Source organism: Sciurus carolinensis, chromosome 2 (assembly GCF_902686445.1).
Source record: "Sciurus carolinensis chromosome 2, mSciCar1.2, whole genome shotgun sequence".
Taxonomy (NCBI): domain Eukaryota; kingdom Metazoa; phylum Chordata; class Mammalia; order Rodentia; family Sciuridae; genus Sciurus; species Sciurus carolinensis.
Window position 1 is genome coordinate 163,037,115 of NC_062214.1, and position 26,157 is coordinate 163,063,271.

Here is a 26,157-nt window from a genome sequence, read left to right on the forward strand (position 1 = left end):
GGCAAGTTTGAGGCCAACCTCAACAATTTAGCAAGACCCTCAAGCAACTTAGTAAGACCATATTTCTAAATAAAAAAAGACTGGAGGTACAGTTTAGTGGCAAGGCACCCCTAGGTTCATCCCCAGTACAAAAAAAAAAAAAAAAGATACACAACAAAAATTATCCCAACTGGGCATGGTGTGGCACGTCTGTAATCCCAGCTGCTCAGGAGGCCAAGGCAATCAAGAGTTCAAAGCCAGTCTCAGCAATTTAGTGAGGTCCTAGGCAACTGAATGAGACCTTGTCTCTAAATAGTGCCCCTGGTTTCAATCCCTGGTACCAAAGGAAAAAAAAAAAAAAATCCCAACTAAAACACCAAAAGGGGTGAAGAAAGGTGAGGGGGACCCACAGGACATCATCTGTTATCAGTCAGGTTTGTGTTACTACAACAAAATATCTGAGGCAGTTAACTTATAATGAGAAAAGGCTTGTTAATTTAGCTCACTGTCTTGGAAGTACTGGCATTGGCTCAATTCTTAAGCCTGTGTGGGAGTAACAAGTAATTACATCTCCAACTAGAAGCAAAGAAAGTAGAGTCAAATTCAGGCTTTAAGAACAATCCTCTTGAGAGAATTATTGAGTCCCAGGAGAACTACCATTTGAGGGCATGCCCACCATGACCCAAAGGACCTCCCATTAGGTGCCACCTCCTAAAGTTTCCACTACTCACCCTCCACCCCCAATAAGGCCATCTTGGACTAAGCCATTAAAATATATGAGCCTTTTGGAGACATTTAACATTCAAACCACAGCAGCATCCAAAAAGTATGGGGAAAAAAAAAAAATCAAACGGTCTAATATAAATGTTACTCAAGTATCAAAAGAAGGAGTTAAAGAAAAAAAAAAGGAGTTAAAGAAAGTGGATACGAATTTTCCAAAATTAACAATAAGACAGCAAACTATAGATCTAGGCAGTTCAAGATAAAATACACACACAACTCTGGATGTACTATAAAACTTCTGAAAACCAAATAAAGTCTTGAAGGCAGTCAGAAAAACGTTTAGAATCAGAGAGAGAATTATAGACATTCCTTGATACCCACTGGCAGAATGGTCCAGGAACCCCTACAGACATCAAAACCTAGGGTATTCTCATCCCTTATACAAAATGGTATGGTATTTTCATATAACCTACATATATCCCTTCATATACTTCACCTCTAGATTAGTTACAAATGCAAATACATTTTATTTTATTTTATTTTGTGGTGCTGGGGATTGAACGTGGGCCTTGTGCTTGCAAGGCAAGCACTCTACCAACTGAGCTATCTCCCCCGCCCCTTACAAATGCTAATACATTTTAAATGCTATGTAAGTAGTTGTTACACTGCATTGTTCAAGGAGCAATAACAAGAAAAAAAAAGTGTATATATTTAAAGCAGATGCATTTTTCTCCCCCAAATGGTTCTGGATCTGTACCTCACTAAATCTTGTTGATGTGGAGCCCTCAGGTACTGAGGGATGAGTGTACCACAAACTTGTCATCAAAAAAAAAAAAAAAGCAAAATGGAAAAAGAAAAAAGTATGCAAGATGGGCCTGGTGGTATATGCGTATAATCACAGCTACCTGGGAGGCTGAGTCAGGAGACCAAGAGTTTGAGGCCAGCCTGGGCAACTTAGCAAGACCGTGTCTCAAGAAATGCAGGAGACAGAATATAGCTGAGTGGTAGAGGGCTTACAGAGCACATGCAAGACACTAGTTTCAATCCCCAGTGTGGCTAAATACATAACTTTTTTTTTTTTTTTTTTTTTTTTTTTTTGTGGTGCTAGGGATTGAACCCAGGGCCTTGTGCTTACAAGGTAAGCACTCCACCAACTGAGACATATCCCCAGCCCATAACTTTTTTTTTGGTATCGGGGATTGAACTTGGTGGCATTTGACCACTGAGTCAATCTGCACCTCACTTTTTGCTGAGGCTGGCTTTGAACAGGTGATCCTCCTGCCTCAGCCTCCTGAGCTGCTGGTATTACAGGAGTGTACCACCATGCCAGCAACCACAAAATCATTTTTAAGTGGTAAAACATTTTAAAGAGATACTTCACTAAAGTCTACGAAGAACAAGCACAGGAAAACAAGTTGAACCTTATTAGTCAGCAGGGGTATGCAAATTTAAACCACAATAAGACACTAGGACATATCTACTAAACTGACTATAATTAAAAAGGATTGACTTAAAAAAAAAAAAAAGACTGACAATACTAAGTGCTGGTGAGAATGCAAATCTACAGGAACTTTACCACACTGATGGTACAATGATACAGCCACTTTGGAAAGTAGTTTAAGTTAAATATACACTTACACAGCAATACCATTTTTAGGTATTTTTTTTTATATAAATGTATATATTTTTTAATTTTTTTAGATGTTGATTGACCTTTATGTTTATTCATTTATTTATGTAAGATGCTGAGAATCAAACCCAGTGCCTCACACATGCTAGGCAAGTGCTCTAGCACTGAGCCACAATCCCAGCCCCTACTCTTAGGTATTCACTGAAGAGAAATGAAAATGTGTCTACACAAAGACCTGTATACAAACGTTCATCGCCATTTTATTCATCAACAGTCAAATGTCGGGAAATAACAATATCTATCATCTGGTGAATGAAAAAAAGAAAACTATGTTAAGATTCACATAATGAACTTTGATTCAGCAATAAAAATGAATAAACCTATGATATAAACAACACCAAAAAGATACATATTTTATATTCCATTTATATAAGTTTTCACAATAGTATAAAACTATTGCAGGACAAACTATTAGATTTCTACACACACACACACACACACACACACACACACACACGTAATTAGATACTTCTAAAGTGAATTCAGTAAACATGCCTCCAAAAATGCTACCCTGCCAAGCAGAAAGATACTTTTTAACGTATTTACATTAAGGATTCTTTAAATTTCCACTGTTAACCAGCGACTGAAACAAGATTAAGCCAGAACTTCCTGACACTGGATAGCTTATAAACATGTTAGCATATTTTATACAATAAACTTCTTTTTTTTGGGGGGTGGTGGTGCTGGGGATTAAGCCGAGTGCTTTGCACATACTAAGAGGCACTGTACACTGAGCTACATTCCTCAACCCAGGCAACATTTTGAGGTAAAAATCACTACTTAATAACTCCAAATTCGTAGTAAATTCAAAAGGAATATATTGAAACAGAAATCAAAAAAGTGGTCAAAGCCTTAAACATAAATATTTATAGCCTGTCTAATACTTGTGCTATAAAGTATTAAACACTTGTGCTGTGTCATGGGAAGATCCGAATCTAGGAAGTTCTAAACTCATTTCCTCTCCTCTAAGCACAGTGGAGGACCCTGACATCAGAGGAATAACTAACAAAAGACATAATTCTGTAAAAGCCGGATATTAAGAGAAAAAACTTCACACTTTTACAGAACTGACGAGATGGACAAAAAGGACTACAAATAACGTACTGTCAGCTGCATCTTAACTAACTTACAAATCAGACTGCTGCTATGAAACTGTTTCAATACTTGCCTTCTTTGCCCTTGGCACTGATTACTACTGCCATCTAGCAGCAGGTCTAAAAATAAGAGAACTGCAAAAATCAGATGTAACTCCGATCTCCAAACAGGATATTTTAACATATTAATAATTAAAGTTCTGCTGTTAATCATGATAACTGAAATTGAACTAAACTTTTCTCAGTTCTTCTCTTCCCTGAGCAATGTAAAAAATTATGGGCTCCATATGAACTAGTCTTTTACCTTGACTCTGATCTGCCCCAAAATCCAATCAGTATTTCTGCCTAGAACCCCTCATCTGAACATGCTGCCAAAATTTCAAATTAAATATATGCAAAATATAACTTGCATACCTATAATCTCTGTCAGCTGCACAATCTTTTCAGTCACCTAGACTCAGAATCAGAATCATCTTTGATTAAAGGGAAGCAAGAGACAAGAGTCAGTTAGCTAATAAATCCTACCTTGAAATCCGCCCTTCATACCCATCTGCCGGCATTCCATTATCCTCTTTGTTTCTCATTATCTCTCATCTGCAAGTGCAATAACCTCCCTCATTTCTGACAGAGGGCAGGAAACACTACTTAACATCCAAATGGCTCCTGCACAAAATGGCAAGAATAGGATAAATTCTTACAACTCACAGGAGAAATTTCAAATCTAAGAGCTTTATTCTTTGAAACTAATTTCATGTCATAAAAAATATGAAAATTTGGGATGGCATTACCTGGGAAAAAAGCAAATGGGTGATTTCACAAACAATGCTTAATATTTGTAAAGTATCATAACATTCTTTTCTTGTTTCTGCATGGTCGCAGATATTGAATGAAAATCTGACCTTGTGAATTTCAGTATTTTGTAGACTCATCAATATTTTATTCAGTAAAATGTATTACTTTGGTCAGTAAAATGTATTACTTTGGTCAGTAAAATATTTTTTTCCCACAATTAAACTAAAAAGTAAAGGACTGCTAGTCTCTCCAAGAATCCTACATCCTACCCATACCTCAAGAGCCACTTCAAATTCTACTATACCTTTATTAATCCAGCACAGAATGAGTTTTTACTTGCTTTGAATGCCAAAATACTATTTATACAGCAATAATCATATGCTAAATATACTGAAGTGTTCATATCTCTGTTTTACATATTTTTGTTTTTCCCATTTACAAAGTATAAAACTTGAAAACAAGGAACATGTTCTCCAATTCCTTAACATCAATCCTACTACCAGTCTAAGAAATCTACTTCCTGTAAGAGGAGTATACATACCAACCCACACGAAATATACTCAGTAGAGGAAAACAAGGGGGCAAAGATAAGAATTACATACATATGTGATACAATGGCAGTTTAAACAGGAAACAGGTCACAAAAACAACCCTTGAGCCTCAGAGGCAGTTATCTTCCCCCACCTTTTTTAAGAAAGTAAAGTTCTTACATAAGAATAAATTGAATAGTAACAATATCGATAGAACATCCATAACCATAACTTTGAGAAGATGAATTTGCCCCAGCCTCCTGAAGTGTCAGGAAGCTAAGGAGAGGGTTAGGATTTGGAAACATCACCTTACAGTCTTACACAGTAACCGATGAACAGCAAATATTCAATAAACATTTGTAGTATCTAGCGAGTTCTAGAAATTCGAATAATATATTCAAGATGCTACTTTGATCTCACAAAATACCTTATAGACTCAAACTACCTCAAATTTCAGGATACAATAAATATTATATGACATAAACATGTTTTGATGCAAAAAATCCATATTATTAATCATTCAAGACTTAAAAAATAACCCAATAAATCACAAATTATATTCCTCTTATTAGAAATGGCTCAGGGGATCTGTGATTCTCAAAACTGCATAGCTCCCAAGAAAAACATTAATTTAATTTTATAATCTCAGGGAAAAATAGGGAGGATGTTTAGGGGAAATAACATAACTTTATAAAAACAACTCAGTATTACATTAAATAAAAATGAGTGAGAGAACATAGGTGGGGGATGGGACTCAACCACACAATGTGAAAAATTTAGCTTCAATGCCTATTTTTCTTTTTTTTTTTTTATTTACTTATTTTTTTTTTACATTTACATAGGGTAATGATGTTTATTATATTTTCCCCCTCCCCCCCACCCCTCCCACCCCTCCCACCCCTCTTTTCCCTCTACACAGTCCTTCTCTATTTTTCTTTTTTGAAAATACATTGCTGTTACACATGCTAACAGCTCCAGGTCTCAGTAATGCAGGGCTGAAGGATGGAGGAAGAAAGGCAAGGGCTCTGACAGAATGAGAACTGCCACACACAAGAACTGGAAAACAAAATGGGAAAGGAAGGTGCCATTCCTGGGTATTCAAGGGGAGCTGAAGAGGGGATGCTGTGGGAAAAGAGGCAGTGTTTGTATAGGAAAACATCTGCACAAGAGGTGAAACTTGATGGGGCTTACTTTTTTGGGGGGAGGGCTGGCCTCCAGTAAATCTCAGATCCTACCTGAACCTTGGTTTTTTCACAAACCACTTTTTTTTCGGGGGGTGGGGTGGCAGGTACAGGGGATTGAACCAGGGGTACTATACCACTGAGCTAAAACGGCAGCCCTTTTTATTTTTGAAAGAGGGTCTTGCTAGGTTGCTAAGGTTAGTCCCAAACCTCATATCCTCTTGCCTCCCAAGTCACTGGGATTACAGTCAAGCACCACCATGCCCAGCCCCATACCATTTGTTCTACTGACTGGTTCTTTTGCGTGCATCAGTGATACAACAGTAACTAAGATGGACTGAATTCCTGCTATATGCCACACACTGTTCTGAATGCTTTATTATGCAGTACACCTCAGTCTTCCAGACAGATCTATAAATTAGGAACACTCCCCTCATTTAGTAATTAGGACAGGAAAGCTTAGAAAGGGTAGGTGATTTCCCTAAGGTCACTCAGTTCACAAATACAAAGCAAGGATTAGAACTCAAATCTGGTTGTAGGAGCCCAAACTCTGAAACACTTGCTTATACTGCTGTTCGAATGATACAATGGACCTATTACCAAGCATTTTCAGATGTAAAGTGTTATTACAATTCTTATTTACATTAAGGAAACAATCATAATTCCAACAACCATACAGTTAAAATACTGAAGTGTATTCATGTGAAAAACCTTGATACTAAATAAAGATATATTATTTTTAGAAATGGAAATATCAATGATGTGAAATCCAATGCAAATTGTGGTTACCTGTAACATACATACAAGTTTCTAAATGCTTACAGGCTTAAAGATTTTAAATAGTTTCAGTTGTGAGATGTAATAAATTAAAAAGAGCCATCATGTGTAGCTTTCCTTCTTATGTCACATTAACAACACTTGATTAACACTTCCAGTGGGGAAGGAACATTTAACAGTATTTGTCAGGCACTGTTTTAAGCCTTTCAAATATTCACTAATTTAATTCTGATGACATCCTATGAGGTACTTATTGTTACCAATTTCACAGATGAGGGAACTGAAGCACAGATCTGGTACAAATAAATAACCCAAGATCACATATAGTTTGTAACTAGAGTCAGGAATCAATACAGGTAGGTGGGCTAAAAATCTTGCTCAACCTCTAGCTCTGCTACCAATTCATACAATGGTAAAATCTTTATTCAGGAAAAAAAAAAAAAAAAAAAAAAAAACATAGCCAGGCAGAGGTTGTGTATGCTTGTAATCCCAGTGACCTGGGAGGCTGAGGCAGGAGGATCACAAGTTTGAGGCCAGCCTCAGCAAATTAGTGAGGCCCTAAGCAATTCAGTGAGATTCTTACTCAAAAGAAAAAAAAAAGTAAAAAGGGCTGGGGATGCAGCTTGATGGTAAAGCACCCCCTGGGTCAAACCCCAGTAGCTGCTCCCCCAAATTTTTAAATTAAAATAAGTAAATAAACAAATAAATAATGATCGAGATGAATGTTCACAAGATTAGAGTCATCATTTATTTCAATAGATACCTACTGCTGGGCAAGGTGGCACACACCTGCAATCCCAGCAGCTCAGGAGGCTGAGGCAGGAAGGTCCTAAATTCAAAGCCGGCCTTTGCCACTTAGCAAGACCCTATTTCAAAAACAAAAAAGGGTTGGAGAATTGGCTCAGTGGTTAAGGGCCCCTGGGTTCAATCCCTGATGTAAAAAACAAACAAACAAACAACAACAAAAAACCCCAAAAACCTACTAACACCAAGGAACATATAAAAAAAATATCTAGACCTGACAGACTGAACTAAATTATCAGGGAAATGTCTTTGGTTAAGATGGCACACCAAGCTTATTAGCTTTTGGAAAAGGTTTCTTCTAATTTCCCCATGACTGCAGTGTTTGCAAAGCAAAATGAAATTTGGAGGCACACTGATATCAACTTAAAACCTCTGATAGACCAGATATTTTACATTTTTTGATCCAGTCAATTTATGAAGAGGAAAACTGATAGAGCTTTAAAAAAAATCACATACTAGGAGAATTTAAAACAGAACTAACACTAAATTTGACTTCTTTTAAGGTAAAATAGAGGTGCTGGAGAGAGAGCTCAGTTGGTTGAGCGCTTGTCTCACAAGCACAAGGCCCCGGGGTTCAATTCCCAACACTGCAAAAACAAAACAAAAAAACCCAAAAACAAACAAACAAAAAAAGGTAAAATAGACAATATATCCTTATATTTTGTTTATGAAAGAATTTTACATTTTGCAAAGGATGACAGCATTTGTCATTTTGTCGGATTCTATAACTCTGAGCGTAGGACAAGTACTTGTAAAAATTATTCTTATTTTACAAGTGAATACACTAAAGCTTAGAAAAGTTAAACATTTTGCATGATTTAGATATATCTTCTGACTCAAAGTGCTTCTTTGCACACCATGCTGCCAACAATTTTATGATTTATATTTTTCAAATTGTTTCACAACAATTAATGCTTGGCCAAGAAAATGTGGAAAATACAGAATACAAAATGGAGTTTTATGATCTTTAAAATGTTAATAGAGTTTTACTAATTATCATTTGCTGTACAATCTAACTGACTAGAATGGTGTACCATTTAGTCCTGCCAAAATGAACCTGGAACCCAAGAAAAATCTGCATTTAAAACTAAGTGAATCCAATTTTAAATGCTTAAATATGAAATAATGTGGCCCTGCAACAGTATGGATTGGATATCCCTTATCTGAAATGCTTGGTGCCATAAGTGTTTTGGATTTTGGAATATTTCCATATTCATAATGAGATATCTTAGGATCCAAATCTAAACATAAAATTCATTTATGCTTCATACACACCTTATATACATAGTTTAAAGGTAATTTTAGTTTTCAGTGATTTTCTACATGAAACAAACTCATGATGTGAAACTGTCCATTTGTGGCAAGTGTTCTCAAAAGTTTTAGATTTCAGACTGCTTATCTTAGTCACTTGAAGGCAATTTACTAGATCAAGAAACAGGGCTAGGGCTGGGGATATAGCTCAGCTGGTAGAGTCGTGCCTAGCACATGTGAAGCCCTGGGTTTGATCCTTAGCACCACATAAAAATAAATAAAGGTTAAAAGAAAGAAACAGGGCTGGTTAAAATAAAAAAAAAAAAAAAAGGCCTAGTGAACCCAATGTGAGCATTTAACAAATAAGTGAAATAGTTTAGGTTCAGATTACTGCAGAGAATTATTTTAAATTTATATAATTAGATAATCAAGAAAACTCTTCAAAAAACCAAGGTACATAAAAATTAAAATTTTCGGGGCTGGGGAGATAGCTCAGTTGGTAGAGTGCTTGCCTTGTAAGCACAAGGCCCTGGGTTCGATCCCCAGCACCCCCCCAAAAAAAAAAAAAAATTAAAATTTTCGCTGGGTGATGTGGTACACACCTGTAATCCCAACGACTTGGGTGGCAGAGGCAGGAGGATTGTGAGTTCAAAGGCAGCTCAGCAACTTGGCAAGGCCCTAGCAACTCAGCCAGATTCTGTCTCTAAATAAAATATACAAAAGGGCCAGGGATGTTGCTCAGTAGTTAAGACCCCTGGGTTAAATCCCCAGTACCAAAAAAAAAAAAAAAAAAAAAAAATTAAAATTTGTGGCCTATAATTGTATACTATATCCTCATACTCTGAAGTTGAGGGGTAGACCACTTACATTGGGCTTACAAAGGAGGTGGCCCACACAACTAGTTTCATACTGACACCTATGTTGAAGAATATTCATACCAGAGTAAAGAAGTTGTAAAAAAGGATCTCTTTGGAAGAAGCTGTTTATGGGACTATTGTAGAATTTTTTCCTTGTCTCCTACCATGCATAAGCATGGTTTTGACCTGGCCTCCTGAAAACTGCTGATATACGATTCATGCTGAAAAATTCGGAGAAGGCTGTGTTGGCTATCTGCTCATATAGCACAAGGAGAACTGGCTGTACTACACTGTTATGGGCCTGTATACTCAGACTTTATTAGAGCAAAGGATGAGAGATTTAAGCCAGGCATGGTGGTGCACGTCTATAATCCTAGAGGCTTGTTCAAAGCCACCCTAAGCAACTCAGGGAGACCCTGTCTCTAAATAAAAAATAAAAAGGGCTGGGGATGTGGCACAGTGGTTAAGCACACATGGCCATGTTCAATCCCCAGTAGCAAAAGAAAAGAGAAAAAAAAAAAAAAAAAAAGAGGCTTTTGCTGTGGCTCTGTCAGCATCACAGGTCCAGAAACAACTTAAAAGGGACTTTGCCCAATAGGGTTATCTAGAGAAACACTGAGATGACAAGGGAAGTTTTAAAGAAAACAAAAGTTGAAAGGGCTGGAAACTAAGGGCTAAAGGCAAGTTGTAAGTAGCTGACTAGATGAATCACCAGTATATCCTGAGCCAGAAGACAGCAGGGGATCCCATCAGTCCAGTTCTCCATAATGTCTACTACGCATTCTGGGATAGATGCAACAGGACTCAGAGGCTTGACTGGATGGTCTGAATGGTTTCCTTATCATGAATTCCCATCACTTGACATCATGCTACTTAAACTGACAAGACACAAACCTATGACTACAGTAAACTGGGAAAGAAACCACAGAATAAATAGTAATGTCTCTCCCTCAAACTGCAATGTTATGATGTGATAAATAAAAACAGCATCAATCATGAGCATATTATGAAAGCGAATGCCTATGTCACATGAATTTTTAAGGTAGAAGATGAGAATTTGGTTAAGGTTTATTCTTCTAAAAGAATTCAGGTTTTGAGTGCAAATATCATAGGAATATTCATTTACCTCAGCTGGAGATAATCCAGTGGAAAAGTTGGAGAAGCACCAACTCTTTTAACTCTGAAAGTTCTTTTCACAGCAACCTGAAAGTCTAATTTAACGGTCGCTTAATGTGTTTTTTTTTCTTCCTATATCCCCTACTAAAACTTTAGATACTTTGTGGGAGAGTGAATAATGATACTCAAGATACCCAGGTCTTAATTCCTAGAACCTATGTTTCATTATATGACAAAAATGGGGGGAAAAAAAAATGGAGGAGGAGGGCTTTACAAACTAAGCATCTTTTTTTTTTAAGTTGTAGATTGACAGAACGCCTTTGCTTGTTTACTTTTATGTGATACTAAGTATTGAACCCACTGCCTCACACATGCTAGGCAAGTGCTCTGCCACTGAGTTACAGCCCCAGCCTAGCAATTATCCCTGATTATCTGGATGGGCCTTATGTGTAAACATGAGTGCCCTCATAAAAGGGAAGCAGAGGGAGACTGGACCACAGAAGAGAAGGTGATATGATGATGGAAACAAACACTGGAGTGATATGCTTTGGAGGAAGGAGCCACAAGTGAAGGAACATAAAAAGACAGAAGCTGAAAAAGACCAGAAAATGGATCCTCCTTTCAGAGTCATCGGAAAGAATCCAGCCTGTAACACCTTAACTTTAGCCTGGTGAAAATTATTTCAGTCAGGCTTCTGACCTTCAAAACTGAAAGATAATACATCTGTGTCATCAGCAAGTTTGTGGTAATTTGTTACAGCACCATACAAAATTAGTACACCTTTTTGATACTTCAGCAGTGACATGCACATGATGCAACCTACGTTAAACTGAATTAACGAGGATTGCTCCTATTTCAGAAATAGAGAAATTTTGTTTTTGCTGAATAAATGAAAATACATAGAAATCACTGCAAATATAGTTCTTTTAAAGCATTTTGGTGAAAAAGCAAAATAGTTGGGCGTGGGGGCACATGCCTGTAATTCCAGTGACTTGGCAGGAGGATTGCAAGTTCAATGCTAGCCTCAGCAGTTCAGTGAGTCCCTAAGCAACTTAGCAAGACCCTGTCTCAAAATAAAAAATAAAAAAGGGGTGGTGATGCAGTTCAGTGCTTAAGTGCTCCTGGGTTCAATCCCAGGTAGCAAAAGAGCTGTGATTTAAAATCTATTTATAATACATAGAAGCTACAGAAAGGGTACTCAGAATTTGAGGTTAAAACAAAAATACAACTTAAATACTGATGAACACAAGGTGAGAGAAAAGAACTCAGAAAAGCAGTTATGTGAGCTGATTTACTTTTCCCTTAGACATAGAATAGTCTAAAGAAAGAATACAAACCAGACACTTCTCAGTTCTGCACACCGGAACTGTCCTGAACCCTGGACAAGGAGGTAAATGGTCTACATAACCTTAAGAGGTATTTCACACTATGCTACATGCTATCATTGTTCTAGTCTGTGCAGTGGGTTCAAATGACAGTCAAGATGTCAGAAAAGAATATGAAACACAGATTCAGTCAGGTGCAGTTGATATGAGTAACACGTTTTATAGAAACTTTCTCATCTGATCCTCACCAACTGTATGAAATAGGCAAATGTGCTACTGATTTTAATTCTACAGTTGAAGAAGCTGAGGACGACTTAACCATAGATCCCAAATTGCCTCCACGTTGATGTCTTTCTACTTGATCAGTTTACCACCATTACCATAATCAATTTAATTCCAAGTACGTTGTACTGATTGCAAATAATCTCGGTAGAAAACACTAGTAATATTTTACAAATAATATCATCTTTTAATTTTACATTCCTGAAAACTGAATGCCACACTCAATAAAGTTATAGGAGACAAGCTAAACACATGGACAGGTAATTTAGGGTCTAAGTCCGTTTCTTTCTGTGAAAATGAACATATTAATAGCACCTACCTCTTCAGACTGCTGTGCGGATTCAGTGTTATAATACACATACTGGGCTTAGCACAGTAGCTATTATCATAGCACATACTATATATACTATACGAAGTCTCTTCCCTAGTGAAAATCTGCTTTCTAACTTGGAAAAATGCCAAACGTAGAAGGTGGGAGGAGAGGGAGAGTGAGGAAAAACCGGTCCTCGTGACTCTTCCTTGGAAACTTAGCTTTTACCAGAAAATGACCCAGAGCAGAGGAGCTACGGTCGGCGTCGGCAACACCAGCCTGACCTGCACAAAGACCCGCAAAGCAGGACCGCTGCAGGTTTGACCCAGGGGCCCCGACCCCATGCGAGAAGTCCCAACACGTGCTCCCTCCTCCCGGCATCTGCCATTTCCCTCGGAGTTTCCCACCCTAGAAGTTAAGTGACTCGGGCTTTTTAGACTCTACTGGGGCTACAGTCGCCTGTCAAAAGAAACCTGCCCATCCCAGGACCGTCGCCCGCCCACTTCTGGAAAAAGTACCTCTGCTACAAACCCCAAACTGGAGCTGCAGAAAAATCACGAGTTCAGCAGTAGCTTAGAGCTGACGTCCGGAACTCCGCCCTCCACCTCTTCGATTGGATAAAAGAGCAAAGGAAATGCAGAGGATTGGTCAGCAGGAGAAGGCGGGCCAAAATCCCGGAAGGAAAAAGGCGGGGCGTGAAGGCGCCAGGAATTCTCCAAGAGCGGTCCTCTCTTGCTAGCTCCCGATTGGACGGGAGAAGGACATATGCGCCTGCGTAGATCCAGCGCCTCGCAGCACCGCCCACACGCTACGCTAACGGAAGTTTGAACGACCCCATTGGTTGGGATGGAAGTTTAGTAAAGGGCAAGAATAAACAGGTTTCTCCTCTTCCCCTGCTCCCCGGAGCTTCCTGTTGATACTGGGATGTGTGGGTTCTTTTCAGCGTTTAGACGCTAGGGCGTCCACTGGTTCAAACACGGGTGACTAAGAGAATAATACTGAGGGTGAGAAATAATTTGGAAGAGTCAGGCCCTGAAAAATCACGTGGGCAGAACGCCTAAGTAATTCCGTGTTTGAACGCGGAGGAACCATTCAAGTCCTCACAGGCGCGACTGTGGTTTAGGGACTCTCTGGTTGTCATTGGACGAAAACTTTGTCAATTTGGAAATAGCTCCGCCTCAGTCCCAGGGTACTCTGGGATTTGTAGTCCCTGATGTTAAGGTCCTAAAAGGATTAGTGCGGTTATTGCTACTGAGTTTTTCCGTATTGTTCTTATACCTGCTGACGTTTATTGTGGTTTTGACGTGATGCGTTGTGCTTTGGTTTATCAGCACCATAAAGACAAAGGCAAAGAAAATGGAAAAATGTGTGCTCGTAAAAGATAAGTGTGTTTTCAACAAACTTTTTACTTACAGCTGTGCCTAGCACTCTGATAGGTGTTCATAGTTACTGTGCATTAAAATTGTAAAATTTTTGCCATTACAGCAAAACGGCCTTTGAGTTTCATATTGGTGTTCATTTGAAAATATTTGAACAGCCTGCTGTGATGGTACACACTTGTAAACCTAGCAGCTGGGGAGGCTGAGGCAGGAGGATCAGGAGTTCAAAGCCAGTATCTGCAACGTAGGGAGGTCCTGTGTCTAAATAAAATATTTTAAAAGGGCTAGGGAGTGGCTTAATGGTAAAGTGCCCCTGGGTTCAGTCCCCAGTAATCCCCCAAAACAAAAACAAAACCAAAAATCTAAACTTAGTAATTATGTATAATATGACTTAGGTAGCAACTGCTTACGTATAAATCAAATGTTGATAGGCCATGAAGTGGAACTTGCCTGCTGTCCTGACAGGAAAATAGTGCTGTAAGTAAAATGTCAATTTTGAAGGATGTCAGGAGGATCACGTGTATGTTATGAAAAATTGTGTTATGAAGTTAATTTTTAACCTTTATTAAGGTAGAGTTATCCTGCCTTACTGAATTATGAACTCTTTTTACTTCCACAGCCCATTTAGGAATTTCATCATTTTTGTGTCTTGCAGAAGTTAAAATCAATTTATAAATAGAAAAACTTTTCTTGAGTAGACTTCTTTTGACAAACTATATTTTTTTACTCTTTCATCTGTAATACAAAGTGGTTCATTTATGTAAAAAAAAACAAAACTGTGATGTGGGATATATAAGAATTCAATTTTTCAGCTGGGTGCAGTGGCACATGTCTGTATTGCCAGGGACTTGGGAGGCTAAGGCAGGAGGATGGCAAGTTTAAAGTCAACCTCAGCAACAGTGAGGGCCTTGTCTCTAAGAAAATATAAAAAAGGGTTGGGGATGTGGCTCAGTGGTTAAGTGCCCCTGGGTTCAATCCCAGGTACCACAAAAAAAAAGAAAAATTCAATTTTTCTGGATTTAAAAATGACACACTTTATAGGATTAAGGTAAGCAAAAACCGCTTTTATGACTGATGGTTGGAATTACATCTTTGTTTAAAAAATAAAATTATTAAAAAATCTTTGCCCCCCCCTTTTTCAAAATTATTAGAGGTTCTAGGTTGTTTGTAAATGAAACATTACAGATGTAACTATTACCAATAAATGAAGAGTCAAGTTGGGTGTAAAAACCACTGTAGTTCTACTTTAATATTCTGTGCAGTGTACTAAGTGAAAAGTGCCATTATAGTAAGAATAACCCGTCAAAAATGCAAAATTGTTTTAATGCTTTCATTAACCAGCATTTTAATAATATTTTATTTTTGCCTCTTGTTTTATATTCTTTTGTTTGTTTTTGCATCCTATTTTAAATCATTGATCCATTTGGGATCTAAATTGAATATTCCATGACTAAGAATAAAACCCATTAAAAACTATATCAAGGCTTCTGTGGTTCAAGGCATCAAGGCTGTTATTGTGGTTAGCAGTGATTCGCTGAGTGATAAATCAACTAACTGCAGAAATTGTGTGCATTTTTGGCTGTTGTGTATAAACTTTTCTAAGTTCTCACTGAGCAGGGCTTTTGGAGGATCCCAGAGTGTTCCATTTCATTTCATTTTTAAAATTTAATACGTGTTTAGTGTGGGTTTCTATTTCTCTCGGGTGCATAACTAAAGGTAAAATTGCTGGTTTGTTTGATAACTGTTCATTTTTTTTTTTTTTTTTTTTTTGGTGCTAGGGATTGAACAGAGGCCTACTACATGCTAAGCACACACTCTGACACTGAATTACACCCCCAGGCCCTAAGTATTCATTTTATTTATTCATTCATTCTTTGGTACTGGAGATTGAACGTAGGGGCACTTTCCCACTAGTCACATCCCCAGCCCTTTTTATTTATTTTGAGACAGGATCTTGCTAAATTGCTTAGCGCTTTGCTACATGCTGAGGCTAGTCTTGAACTCTTGATCCTCCTGCCTCGGCCTCTGGAGACACTGGGATTACAGGTGTGCACCACCATGCCCAGATACCATTACTGCTTTTAAAGGGATGAACTTCTTAATCATCTTTGTACACTATCTGTTGAACTATAGTTTAAGGAGTGCATCAAAGTAAATTCGAGGTGACTCTTGACATGCAGGGGGAGAAATTAGTACCCCTATTTGTATTTTAACCTTATTTTTCTTTTCATTCCTGTGTTTTAAAAATCTTGTACATGATATAACAGTGTAAACTTTTTGATGTATATGTAAAAATATATTGTATTGGAGTAAGTGGTAATTTTTTTATTGAGAAGTAATGTGATCAAAAAGTAAATCAAATCAGTACATGTATGATTACACTACCAGTGTGACCATATTCAGAGGAAGAAGTTATGCTCCATTTGTGTACAGTATGTCTAAATGCATTCTACTGTCATGTGTAACTAATTAAAACACATTGAAAAACTAAAAAACTTAATAATAAATAAATAAAGGGAGACCAGTGGCTCACACTTCTAATCCCAGTAATTTAGGAGGGTCAGGCAGGAGGATCATAAATTAGAGGACAGTCTCAGCTTATAGTGGGACCTTGTCTCAAATAAAAAGGGATGGGGATGTAGCTCAGTGGTAAAGCCCCTGGGTTTAATCCCCAGTAAATCTTCCACCTACCCCCAAAAAAGAAGGAAAGAGGCTATTCATAAATTTAACTTTATCACTGAAGAGCTAACTAAAGTTTTAAAAAATAGTTTTAAATTACATTATGAAGGGGTAAGTTATAATTTAAGAAACTACCATTAAAATGGTAAATAATGAATTATATATTCCCATATACACACATATGTGAACAAAATATTTGTATTTGCTACTATTAAAATATACTATATAAAAAAGAAAATGTGCCATGAAGCCCAAATTGTACTTAATACTACTTTCAAGTTCTTACCCTTAATCACTATACCAACTCAGGCAGAGAAATGGAATCCATAGGAGAGATACTGTAAGGAATTTTTTTCCCCCAAGGAATTGACTTATACAATTTTAGGGACTGGCTAGGCAAATCTGAAAAGAAGAGCAGCCCATCAAGAAAGGCAGGCTGGAATTCTCAGGCATGACACTAGAGTCCAAGAAGAATTTCTTTGGGCATACCTGTTCTGCTGTTTTGCTCTGAAGGCCTTTCAACTGATTGATTCAAACTCACTCAGATTATCAAGGATAATCTTAAAATTCACTGATTATGAAATATTGATCTCATCTACAAAATACCTTCCCAGCAACACACAGATTAGTGTTTAAATAACTGAGCACTGTAGGCTAGGTACATTGAAACTGATTATCAAGTTTAAAACTGATTATTACAGTCCTATATATAGAAAAACTTCAGATCATTGAAGAGTAGGGCTTGAGACTTGGAATTCACTTCAGAGAACAATGATATTTTGCGTTACATTTGTGGGAGCAGGTTAATATAAGCATATAATATATATAAACCATCTCAGTTTTCCCTTTCTGGTAAAATACCTCTGAAAGGAACAGCCCTAGCCTTGGCTCTCTACCTCCATGCCTTATTCCACTGACTATCCTTGAAACTCTGGCTTCTGAAGGGCTAGTCCTGAACACCATGTTCCTTTGTCCAAATCTTGAATCCCAGAGCTCTCTGAAGGTTGCCCAATACATAGAGGCCTACATTTAGGCATGCCTCTACTTCTGCCTCTGCTACAGAAGGAGTACTTGCTGGCAAGTCATCAACTCTTGAGCTTTCAGAAATGTCAACAACGCTGTCCTTGAAACCAGAGGTTGGGGGTGGTGAAAACATCTTGTGACAGGTACTGGCTGGTTTTATACCAGTCACTATGACAGACTGCTCTTTTCGAGATAAGAGGTGGTGGTGTTAAAACTCCTTCAGTTTAAAGATGGACTTTATTAACCTCTTTCAGTTTGTACAGATGAAAGTTGAGGAGGAGGTAGGGCTGGTAATGAAACTGATAATTATGCTAATCAAAAACACCACCTACCTCCAGAAAACTTTCACGAAGCTACTGAAAAGTGGGTGAATTGACTAGTTTAAGTTTCATTATTCTTTTCTTGCCACTTTGAAATTAAAAGAATGAACAAAGATCAAAATAGCTACAAATGTATGGAGTCAGGAGGAAAAAAAAGAAAAAACCCAGAGTCTGGGTCTTTTGTTTAATTAAGGATTAGGACCAGACTTTATTTTAAACAGAGAAATATGGTAGGACCAAAAGGAATGGCTTGGGATCTTAGTAATTATATGAAAAAAAAAATTTTCATTTCTCCGTTACATAAGATGTGAAAATGCATATTTACCCTTTTGTGTGAAGTTGATCAAAAGATTATGCCAGATTGACTCTAACATATATAAATGAAAGCTGAAAGAGTTATTGGAGTGCTGCCTGGCACAGTGGTACATACCTACAATTGCAGCAACTCAGGAGGCTGAGACAGGAGGACTGCAAGTTCAAGGTCAACCTCAGCTATTCAGCAAGACTGTCTCTAAATTTAAAAACCAAAGGCCTGGTGATGTACCTCAGTGATAGAACCACCCCGTCCCCACCCCAGCTTCAATCCCCAGTACCAAAACACAAAACCAAAGTTATTCAGTTGCTAGAGGAATATAACTACACATTTACACTTCCCTTTTTTTTTTTAATACTGGGAATTTAACCCAGAGGCACTTAACCACTGAGCCACATCCCCAGCCTCCTGAGACAGGGGCTTGCTAAGTTGCTTCGAGTCCTGCTAAGTTGCTGAGGCTGGCTTTGACCTTGCGATCCAACTAGCTCAGCCTCCTGAGTTGCTGGGATTACAAACATGCCCCACCACCGCCAACTCTAATTCTATTTTTCAGATTATTTATTTTTACAAATTTTTTAGTGTGCAAAGTTTCCCCAAAAGTAGAAAAAAAACAGTGTCGTTAACCTTTGTTATACTTTTTTTTTTTTGGCGCTGTGGATATAACCCAGGGCCTCGTGCGTGCTAGGCCTCCTGCATGCTCTGAGCTACACCCCTCGCCTTTGAACCTTGATTATAGACCCTATCACCCAACTTTAACTTAGAGCCAACTTTATCTATACCTTCACCCCCATTCCCACATTTCCTATCAGATTATTTATAACCAAATCCCAAATATTATTTCACTTGTAAATATTACTGTTCGGGTGGTAGAATGCATGAGGCCCTGGGTTCAATCCCCAGCACAGGCAAAAAACAAAAAACAAACAAACAAACAAAAACAAACTTCACACTAGGCAGATTTTTTAAATAAGGACTCTTACTCAAAGCTGGGTGTGCTGAGTAAAATTACCTTATCTCTCCCCAAACATCAAATTACTGGTCAGGTGACAGTATCTCCCATTCAGGAATTTTATAAGACTAAATAACAATGTAAATAATATACTTATCCTGTAGCATTCAGGAACTATGAATTCAGTTTCCAAACTTTGCTCCACCTACACTGCTTTATGAGATTGTAGGAAGGATGACAAAAACAAGGATATATTTCTGGGCTTTTTAATTGTTGAAAGTGATCCTTGGGGATAAAAAGAAAAACAGGTTAAATGATAGCGCTAGGAATGTACAACAACTGGGAAATAGAATTAAGGAAGAATAAGTGAAAAAGATCAGTTATAGGCAGAGAAAAGTTGAGTAGTACACAATATTTAAAGGAGAATTGATGCTTACTTTGGTAGCACATATACTAAAATTAAAATGATACAGAGATTAGCATGGTCCCTACACAAGGATGACATGCAAATTCATGAAGCATTCCATATTTTTTGTTGGCATGCTAAATAAAATCTGATAGTTTCAATTAAAAAAAAAGAATTGGTGTGAAATTGAGTTACATTTATGTGAAATAAGACTACTATACTAATCTAATATCCCTAGGATTTTTCCTTCTTTTTTTTTACATGATTTCTAACTGATGTATGACATATAATACAAAACTATTTATCTGAGCTATAAAAGAAATATGAAAGCCTTCCATTTTCTTTTGTAGGATTTCTGGAACCATTGAACCACAGACTCAAATACCAATGGTATCTCTACTCATTGTCTATCTCTCTTTGGATTTACATCTTATGTGACTCTAATTTCTTATCCTGGAAAAGAATTTATTAGGAGGTTGGATTTAATTTTCTAAGCATTATATTAAATTAAATTCTATGCCAGATTAATACAATATCCTAAAACATACCCAGCATTTTAAAGATAGATCTAATCATGTTAGCCAGGATTGTGTGTGTGTATGTGTGTGTTTTGATGGAATTGAAGCTGGGGATGCTCTACCACTAAGCTACATCCTCAACCCTTTTTATTTCTTTCTTTTTGAAACAGGGTCTCACTAAATTGCCAAGGATGGCCTTGAATTTGTGATCCTTCTGCCTAGACCCCCTCAGTAGCTGGAATTATAGTCGTGGACCACAGCACCCAGGCTTGATTGCAGGGATCTTAATAATATGAGCAATAACAGTAGTATCATATCGAAATAATGACATGTTTTCTTTCATTTTAAAAAAATACATTTAAGGTGAGCATGGTGGTGCAAACCTATAATCCCAGCTGCCTTGGGAGGAGAAAGCAGGAGGATGCGAAGTCAAGGCCAGCTTGCTGGGTGCAGTGGCACATGCCTGTAATTTCAGCCATGGAAGCTAAAGCAGGAGGATTGCAAGTTGAGGTCAACCTCAGCAATCTAGTGAGATCCTGTCTCAAAATAAAAAATTAAAAGGGCTAGAGAAGTAGCTCAGTGGTAAAGTACTCCTGGATTCAGTCCTCAGTACTTAAAAATAATAATAATAATCAAGGCCAGCCTGATAAACTCAGGAAGACTCTATCTTAAAATAGAATTAAAAGGCTGGAGATGTATCTCAGTGGAAGAGAGCTTGCCTAGCATGCCTAGATCCCCTGGGTTCAATCCCCAGTACTGAAAAGAAAAAAAAAAAAAAAAAAAGCTTAAAAAATGTGTTTTGGCACATACCTTTAATTCTAACATCTAAATGGTTGTAATTCAAGGGCAGCCTCAGTGACTTATCGAGGCCCTAAGCAATTTATGGAGACCCTGTCTCAAGATAAAAAAATAAGGGCTGTGGTTGTGGCTCAGTGGTAGAACACTTGCCTAGCATATGTGAAGCTGTGGGTTTGATCCTCAGCACCAAATAAAAATAAATAAATGATGGTATTATGTCCACCTTCAGGTAAGAAATGTTAAAAAACTAAAAAAAAATTTTAAAAATAAAAAGGACTGGGGAAATTGCTCAGTGGTAAAGCACCCCTGGGTTGAATTCCCCAGTACTAAAAAAAAAAGTTTTGATGAAGGAGATAAAGCAGTCACCATGAGAGCCAGCAGCTTGAATAAATTTGTAATCAGATGATTACAAATGATTATAGATGATTGCTGTCAGGCTCATGAAGTGAATCTTATTCCTGGGTTTGGTAGAAGATAAAAGGAACAATAAGTAGATTACAGTCTCAACATGAATATATTCATTTAATTAATTAACATTTCCCACCCTTAGGTTTAAATATTAAAAATTGATGCATGATAATTGTTGGTTTGTGCTACAATATTTATTACTTTTGATAAGCATTTCTTACCTAAACTTGTAGCATGTAATAACTTCTTCCAGAAATCTTCCACATTAAAAAAAAATACATTGCAAAAACTTATTTGACTACCACTTAGAACAAAATGAGCAGTGAAAAAAAAAAAAGAACAAAAAGGAAAGCACTTCTTTCAAAAAGCAAAATCACGGGACTGGGGTGTAGTTCTATGCCAGAGTGCTTGCTTAGCATATTTGAGGTCCCGTATTCAATTCCAGCACCAAACAGAAAAGAACAAAATAAAAATAAAAATAAATTCATAAATATATACCAAGTGGGATAAATTATACTGTTTGCTCCCAAACTCTAGAATGCTCTGGATAGAAGGTAGGCAGTTCTTCCTCTTTCCCTTTATAGATGCCATGATAACTATTTGGTCAGCTAAGGTAAGGAAAAGCAAGAATTCAAAGGTTTGCTGGATCTTGGAATAGGTGACGGTACTCACCCTAGGTGTAGTGACTATGATAGGAAATGGTCATGAGTATGGTCCTTATTTGGGAAGGTGCGGGGTGCTTGGAATGGAACCCAGGGTCTGGGGCATGCAAGACACAAATTCTACTACTAAGATACAGCTTCATCCCTGATCCTCATTCCTATAAACAAGTAGAACTTTGGGCATAAGTAGAAGACTGGAGGGTAAAAAATGAGGAACTGACACCTGCCCTCACACAGCTTGTGTTCTAGTAGGCAGAAAAACAATGTTGATAATTTATATTTAAAACTACATAATGTAATTTTGGCTATGGTAACTGTGATGTGGGGATTGAAAATCAAATTATTTAACATAGGTATGGCCAGCTTAGTATCACATCCTCAGTGCTCCCTTATATTTGCTCTCTCCCTTCTCTGATTCTGTTCCTTTTTCTTCTCACACCAACTTCCTTGACATTGAACTTCCCAATAAATTGTTACCATACAGTAGTCCCCCTTATTCCTGCTTTCACTTTCTGCCCTTTCAGTTACCCATAGTCAACCATGGTCCAAAAATATTAAATGGAAAATTTCAGAAATAAATGTAAGTTTTAAATTGTGTGCCATTCTGAATAGCTCAGCAAAGTCTTACACTGTCCTACTTCATCCAGCCTGGGACAAGAATCGTCCCTTGTCCAGAGTATTCATGCTGTATAGGCTATCCACCTATCAGTCACTTAGTAACCCTCTTGATTATCAGATTGACTATCATAGTATCACAATGCTTATGTTCAAATAACCCTTATTTTACTTGATAATGGCCCCAAAGCACAAAAGTAGTGATGCAAACTTTTTACAGCATAACATTATAGTTCTATTTCATTATTAGTTATTATTAATCTCTTATGGTGTCTAACTTATAAATTAAACTTTATCACCAGTATGCAAGTATAGAAAAATATACTGCTGTCCAATATTTCAGGCATCCATTGGGGGTCTTGGAACATATCCCCTGCCAATAACAGGGAACTATTGTATAAATTTGAGCTTGTGACTATGTTCCCACACACTCCTCTCCTTACTCCCACCTTGCCCCTGGTCAGAACATGGGCTAGTCTTAGCCTCCTTGTGACTAAGCATTATGTCTTTAGTTGCTGAATGACAGGAAGATCTAGGAGATGCTGGAGTAGGAAAAGGGGTGGATGCACTCAGGATCCAAGACTATTTCTTACCAGATTGGTAGTAAAATATTCCAATAATACAGCAACTGATATAACCATGCTAAAGTGTATTAGCTGAAGATTAACCATGGTGTTATGAAGAAAAATAAAGCAAACGAAGAGGATGGAGAGTGATGGAGTAACTCGGTACTTTCTGAGAAGTACAGTGGACTTGGGAGCTTGTGTGTGTGCTTGTGCCTGTGACATACAACAGTTATCTGTTGGATGACTGGAAAGTATGAGAAACATCTGTTTACTCCACAATGATGAAGAGACCTCGATGGTGACTAGAACTGGGAGTGCCAAAGTTAACCTTAGAACTGACCCAATCATATTCTTATATTGTGTGCATGTACAAATATGTGACAATGAATCCCACAATTGTGTATAATTATAATGCACCAATAAAAATAAAAAACAAAAAAAAAACCCAAAGTTAACCTTAGAATATTCTGATGATGCCCCCTTAATGTTGCTCTGTACTGAATTTATACTTTAGGATATGTATTACAATGAGTTATTGTTTCCTACAGATTAAAATGGTGCAAGACCCAAACCTTGTGGGTGGGTGTGTTTTAAGGAGAGCAGAGTTACTAGATGGGAGATCCTAGGAACCTCACAAGTGCACTTCTTTCTAAAGTTGATCTCATTCCATGACCTTGATCACATGTCTTTTGAGGCCTTGAACTAACAATCATATCCTCATTTTATTTTTAGCCTATTTTTTAGGACTAGATTTGTCTTCTTCCTGCAAATCTGCAAGTCTCTTCCGTTCCAAAAGAAATTTTCCTGTTGGGTGCGGTGGCACATGCCTGCAATCCCAGAGGCTCAGGACACTGAGGCAGGAGGATTGCAAATTCAAAGCCAGCTTCAGCAACTTAGCGACGCCCTAAGCAACTTAGTTAGACCCTGTCTCAAAATAAAAAATAAAAGGGCCTGGGGATGTAGCTCAGTGGTTAAGCACCCCTGGGTTCAATCCCCAGTACCAAAAAAAAAAAAAAAAAATTCCAGTGACTCTTAACTACTCAATTTATTATTTCATTTTCTATGAAATTTTATATGCTGCATCATTTCCCTTTGATCTCCTAGAATATAGCTTTAGTCTCTAGACTTCTATGAAAACCTCTCTTGAAGGTCACAAATCAACTCCTAATGATCAAATACAAAAGCTTTCTCTACTTTTATCTGACATGACTGTCCAGCCATCTTGTGAAAGACCATTCCCCTTTGGTTCTGCTACATCCCAGTCTCTGTGTGTGCGATGCTGGAGATTGAACCCAGGGCCTTGTGCATGTGAGGCAAGCACTCTACCAACTGAACTACACCCCCAGCCCTTTTTTAAGCCCTTTTGTCTCTCCTAAATGTAAGTGTCTCCAGAGTTCCACAAACCCTTTCCTCCTTCTGTGTTCCCTATCTTAGTGGTTCACCATCCCAGTCAACTACACTGAAAGCCTTGACATCATTTTTAACCCTCAGCTTAATCCTCTGCGTTCAGTTACTGGTTGATGGTGCCTAGGGAAGAAAAAGCATTTTCCTGTACTCTTGCTGGACTTTTGCACCAAGTCAGTCCCTTGTCATGCTCTGCTTGGACTTTGCTGTAGCTTTAGACCACCTTTGTCTGCCTGCATCTTGCTCTTCCTCCAATCTTTTCTCTATAGTCACCGATGTTTTATCTTTTAAAAAGGGAAAACAAGGGTCTGGGCATGTAGCTCCCTGGTACAGCACTTGCCTAGTGCAGAGCTGGAAGGGGGTGATCCTGAACACCGGGTACAAGTGCCCACCCAGCCCTGGCCCCCAGAACCCACCCATCCAGTGATCCTGTCTTCTCCAAGTTCTACCAGCTTGTAGTGAAGATCTGTAACAGCACGTCATCAGGAAGAGGAAGACTTTCTGTTGGGTATCTAAGGGAGATGAAGATGTTGATAATGTATTTTTCCAGAAGGAGGATTTTCATAATCAGTCTTTTTTTTTTGTACCAGGGATTGAACCCAGAGGTGCTCAACCACTGAGCCACATCCCCAGCCCTTTTTAATATTTTATTTAGAGACAGGGTCTCACTAAGTTGCTTACGCCCTTGCTAAGTTGCTGAGGCTGACTTTGAACTTGAATTCTCCTACCTGAGCCTCCCAAACGGCTGTGATTACAGGTGTGCACCTCCATGCCCAACTCATAATCAGTCTTAAATTGTAAGAATATTGTACCTATGAACTTAAATCTAATTAACTGGAGGATCTGACGGCACACTGATTTGTAGACATTATGCAATGCCATATTTTGTCTTCTGTGTGGATTCTTCAGAGAGTGATCTTGGCATTTTTTTAAAAAATATTTTTTAGTTGTAGATGTACACAATATCTTTATATACTTACTTATTTTTATGTGGTGCTGAGGATGGAACCTAGTGCCTCACACATGCAAGGCAAGCACTCTACCACTAAGCTACAACCCCAGCCCCCATCTTGGCATTTTAGGTCCAATTCAAGTATTGTTGGAAACATTAGACAAATCTTTTGAAAATGTCTGTGAACTGGATTTGATTTTCCATGTAGATAAGGTTCACAATATTCTTGTAGAAATGGTGAGGGAATGGTATTGGAGACCAACATGAATGAGGTCATTATACAAATTAATGCACGAAATTGGAGAAATTTGAGAAATATTAACTTTGGCAACATTTGTATTGAAGTGCCAAATCTGCCCTCTTTTAAACAAAATATTAAAAAGGCCACTCCCAGGTAAAACCCAGGGGCGAAGTCATCTAAATTTACCTTGTTGTTGTTTACCGCAAATAGAGG

The 26,157-nt window shown here is 37.9% G+C and overlaps 1 protein-coding gene and 2 non-coding genes across 6 annotated transcripts in view; 2 read left to right on the forward strand and 1 right to left on the reverse strand.

Moving 5' to 3' along the window:
• Wdr89 (WD repeat domain 89) overlaps positions 1-13,313 on the reverse strand; it is a 32,202-nt gene extending 18,889 nt beyond the window's left edge. The window contains exons 1-2 of one of the 4 annotated variants that reach the window (XM_047540357.1): positions 12,721-13,149; positions 4,012-4,149 (exon numbers count right to left, since the gene is read on the reverse strand). In XM_047540357.1, coding sequence (XP_047396313.1) covers positions 4,012-4,070 — 59 coding nt within the window. In that variant the 5' untranslated portion in view covers positions 4,071-4,149; positions 12,721-13,149. Of the gene's footprint in view, positions 1-4,011; positions 4,150-12,720; positions 13,150-13,229 lie in introns of those variants that run through there. The other 3 variants (XM_047540358.1, XM_047540359.1, XM_047540356.1) reach the window with 3 other exon arrangements.
• Positions 9,303-9,377, forward strand: Trnat-ugu (transfer RNA threonine (anticodon UGU)). The gene has a single exon. It is a non-coding gene; the product is annotated as a tRNA-Thr (tRNA).
• A 6,490-nt stretch (positions 13,314-19,803) lies between the features above and the next one.
• On the forward strand, positions 19,804-19,907 carry LOC124978357 (U6 spliceosomal RNA). The gene has a single exon (XR_007107392.1). It is a non-coding gene; the product is annotated as a U6 spliceosomal RNA (small nuclear RNA).
• The last annotated feature ends 6,250 nt before the right edge of the window (positions 19,908-26,157 follow it).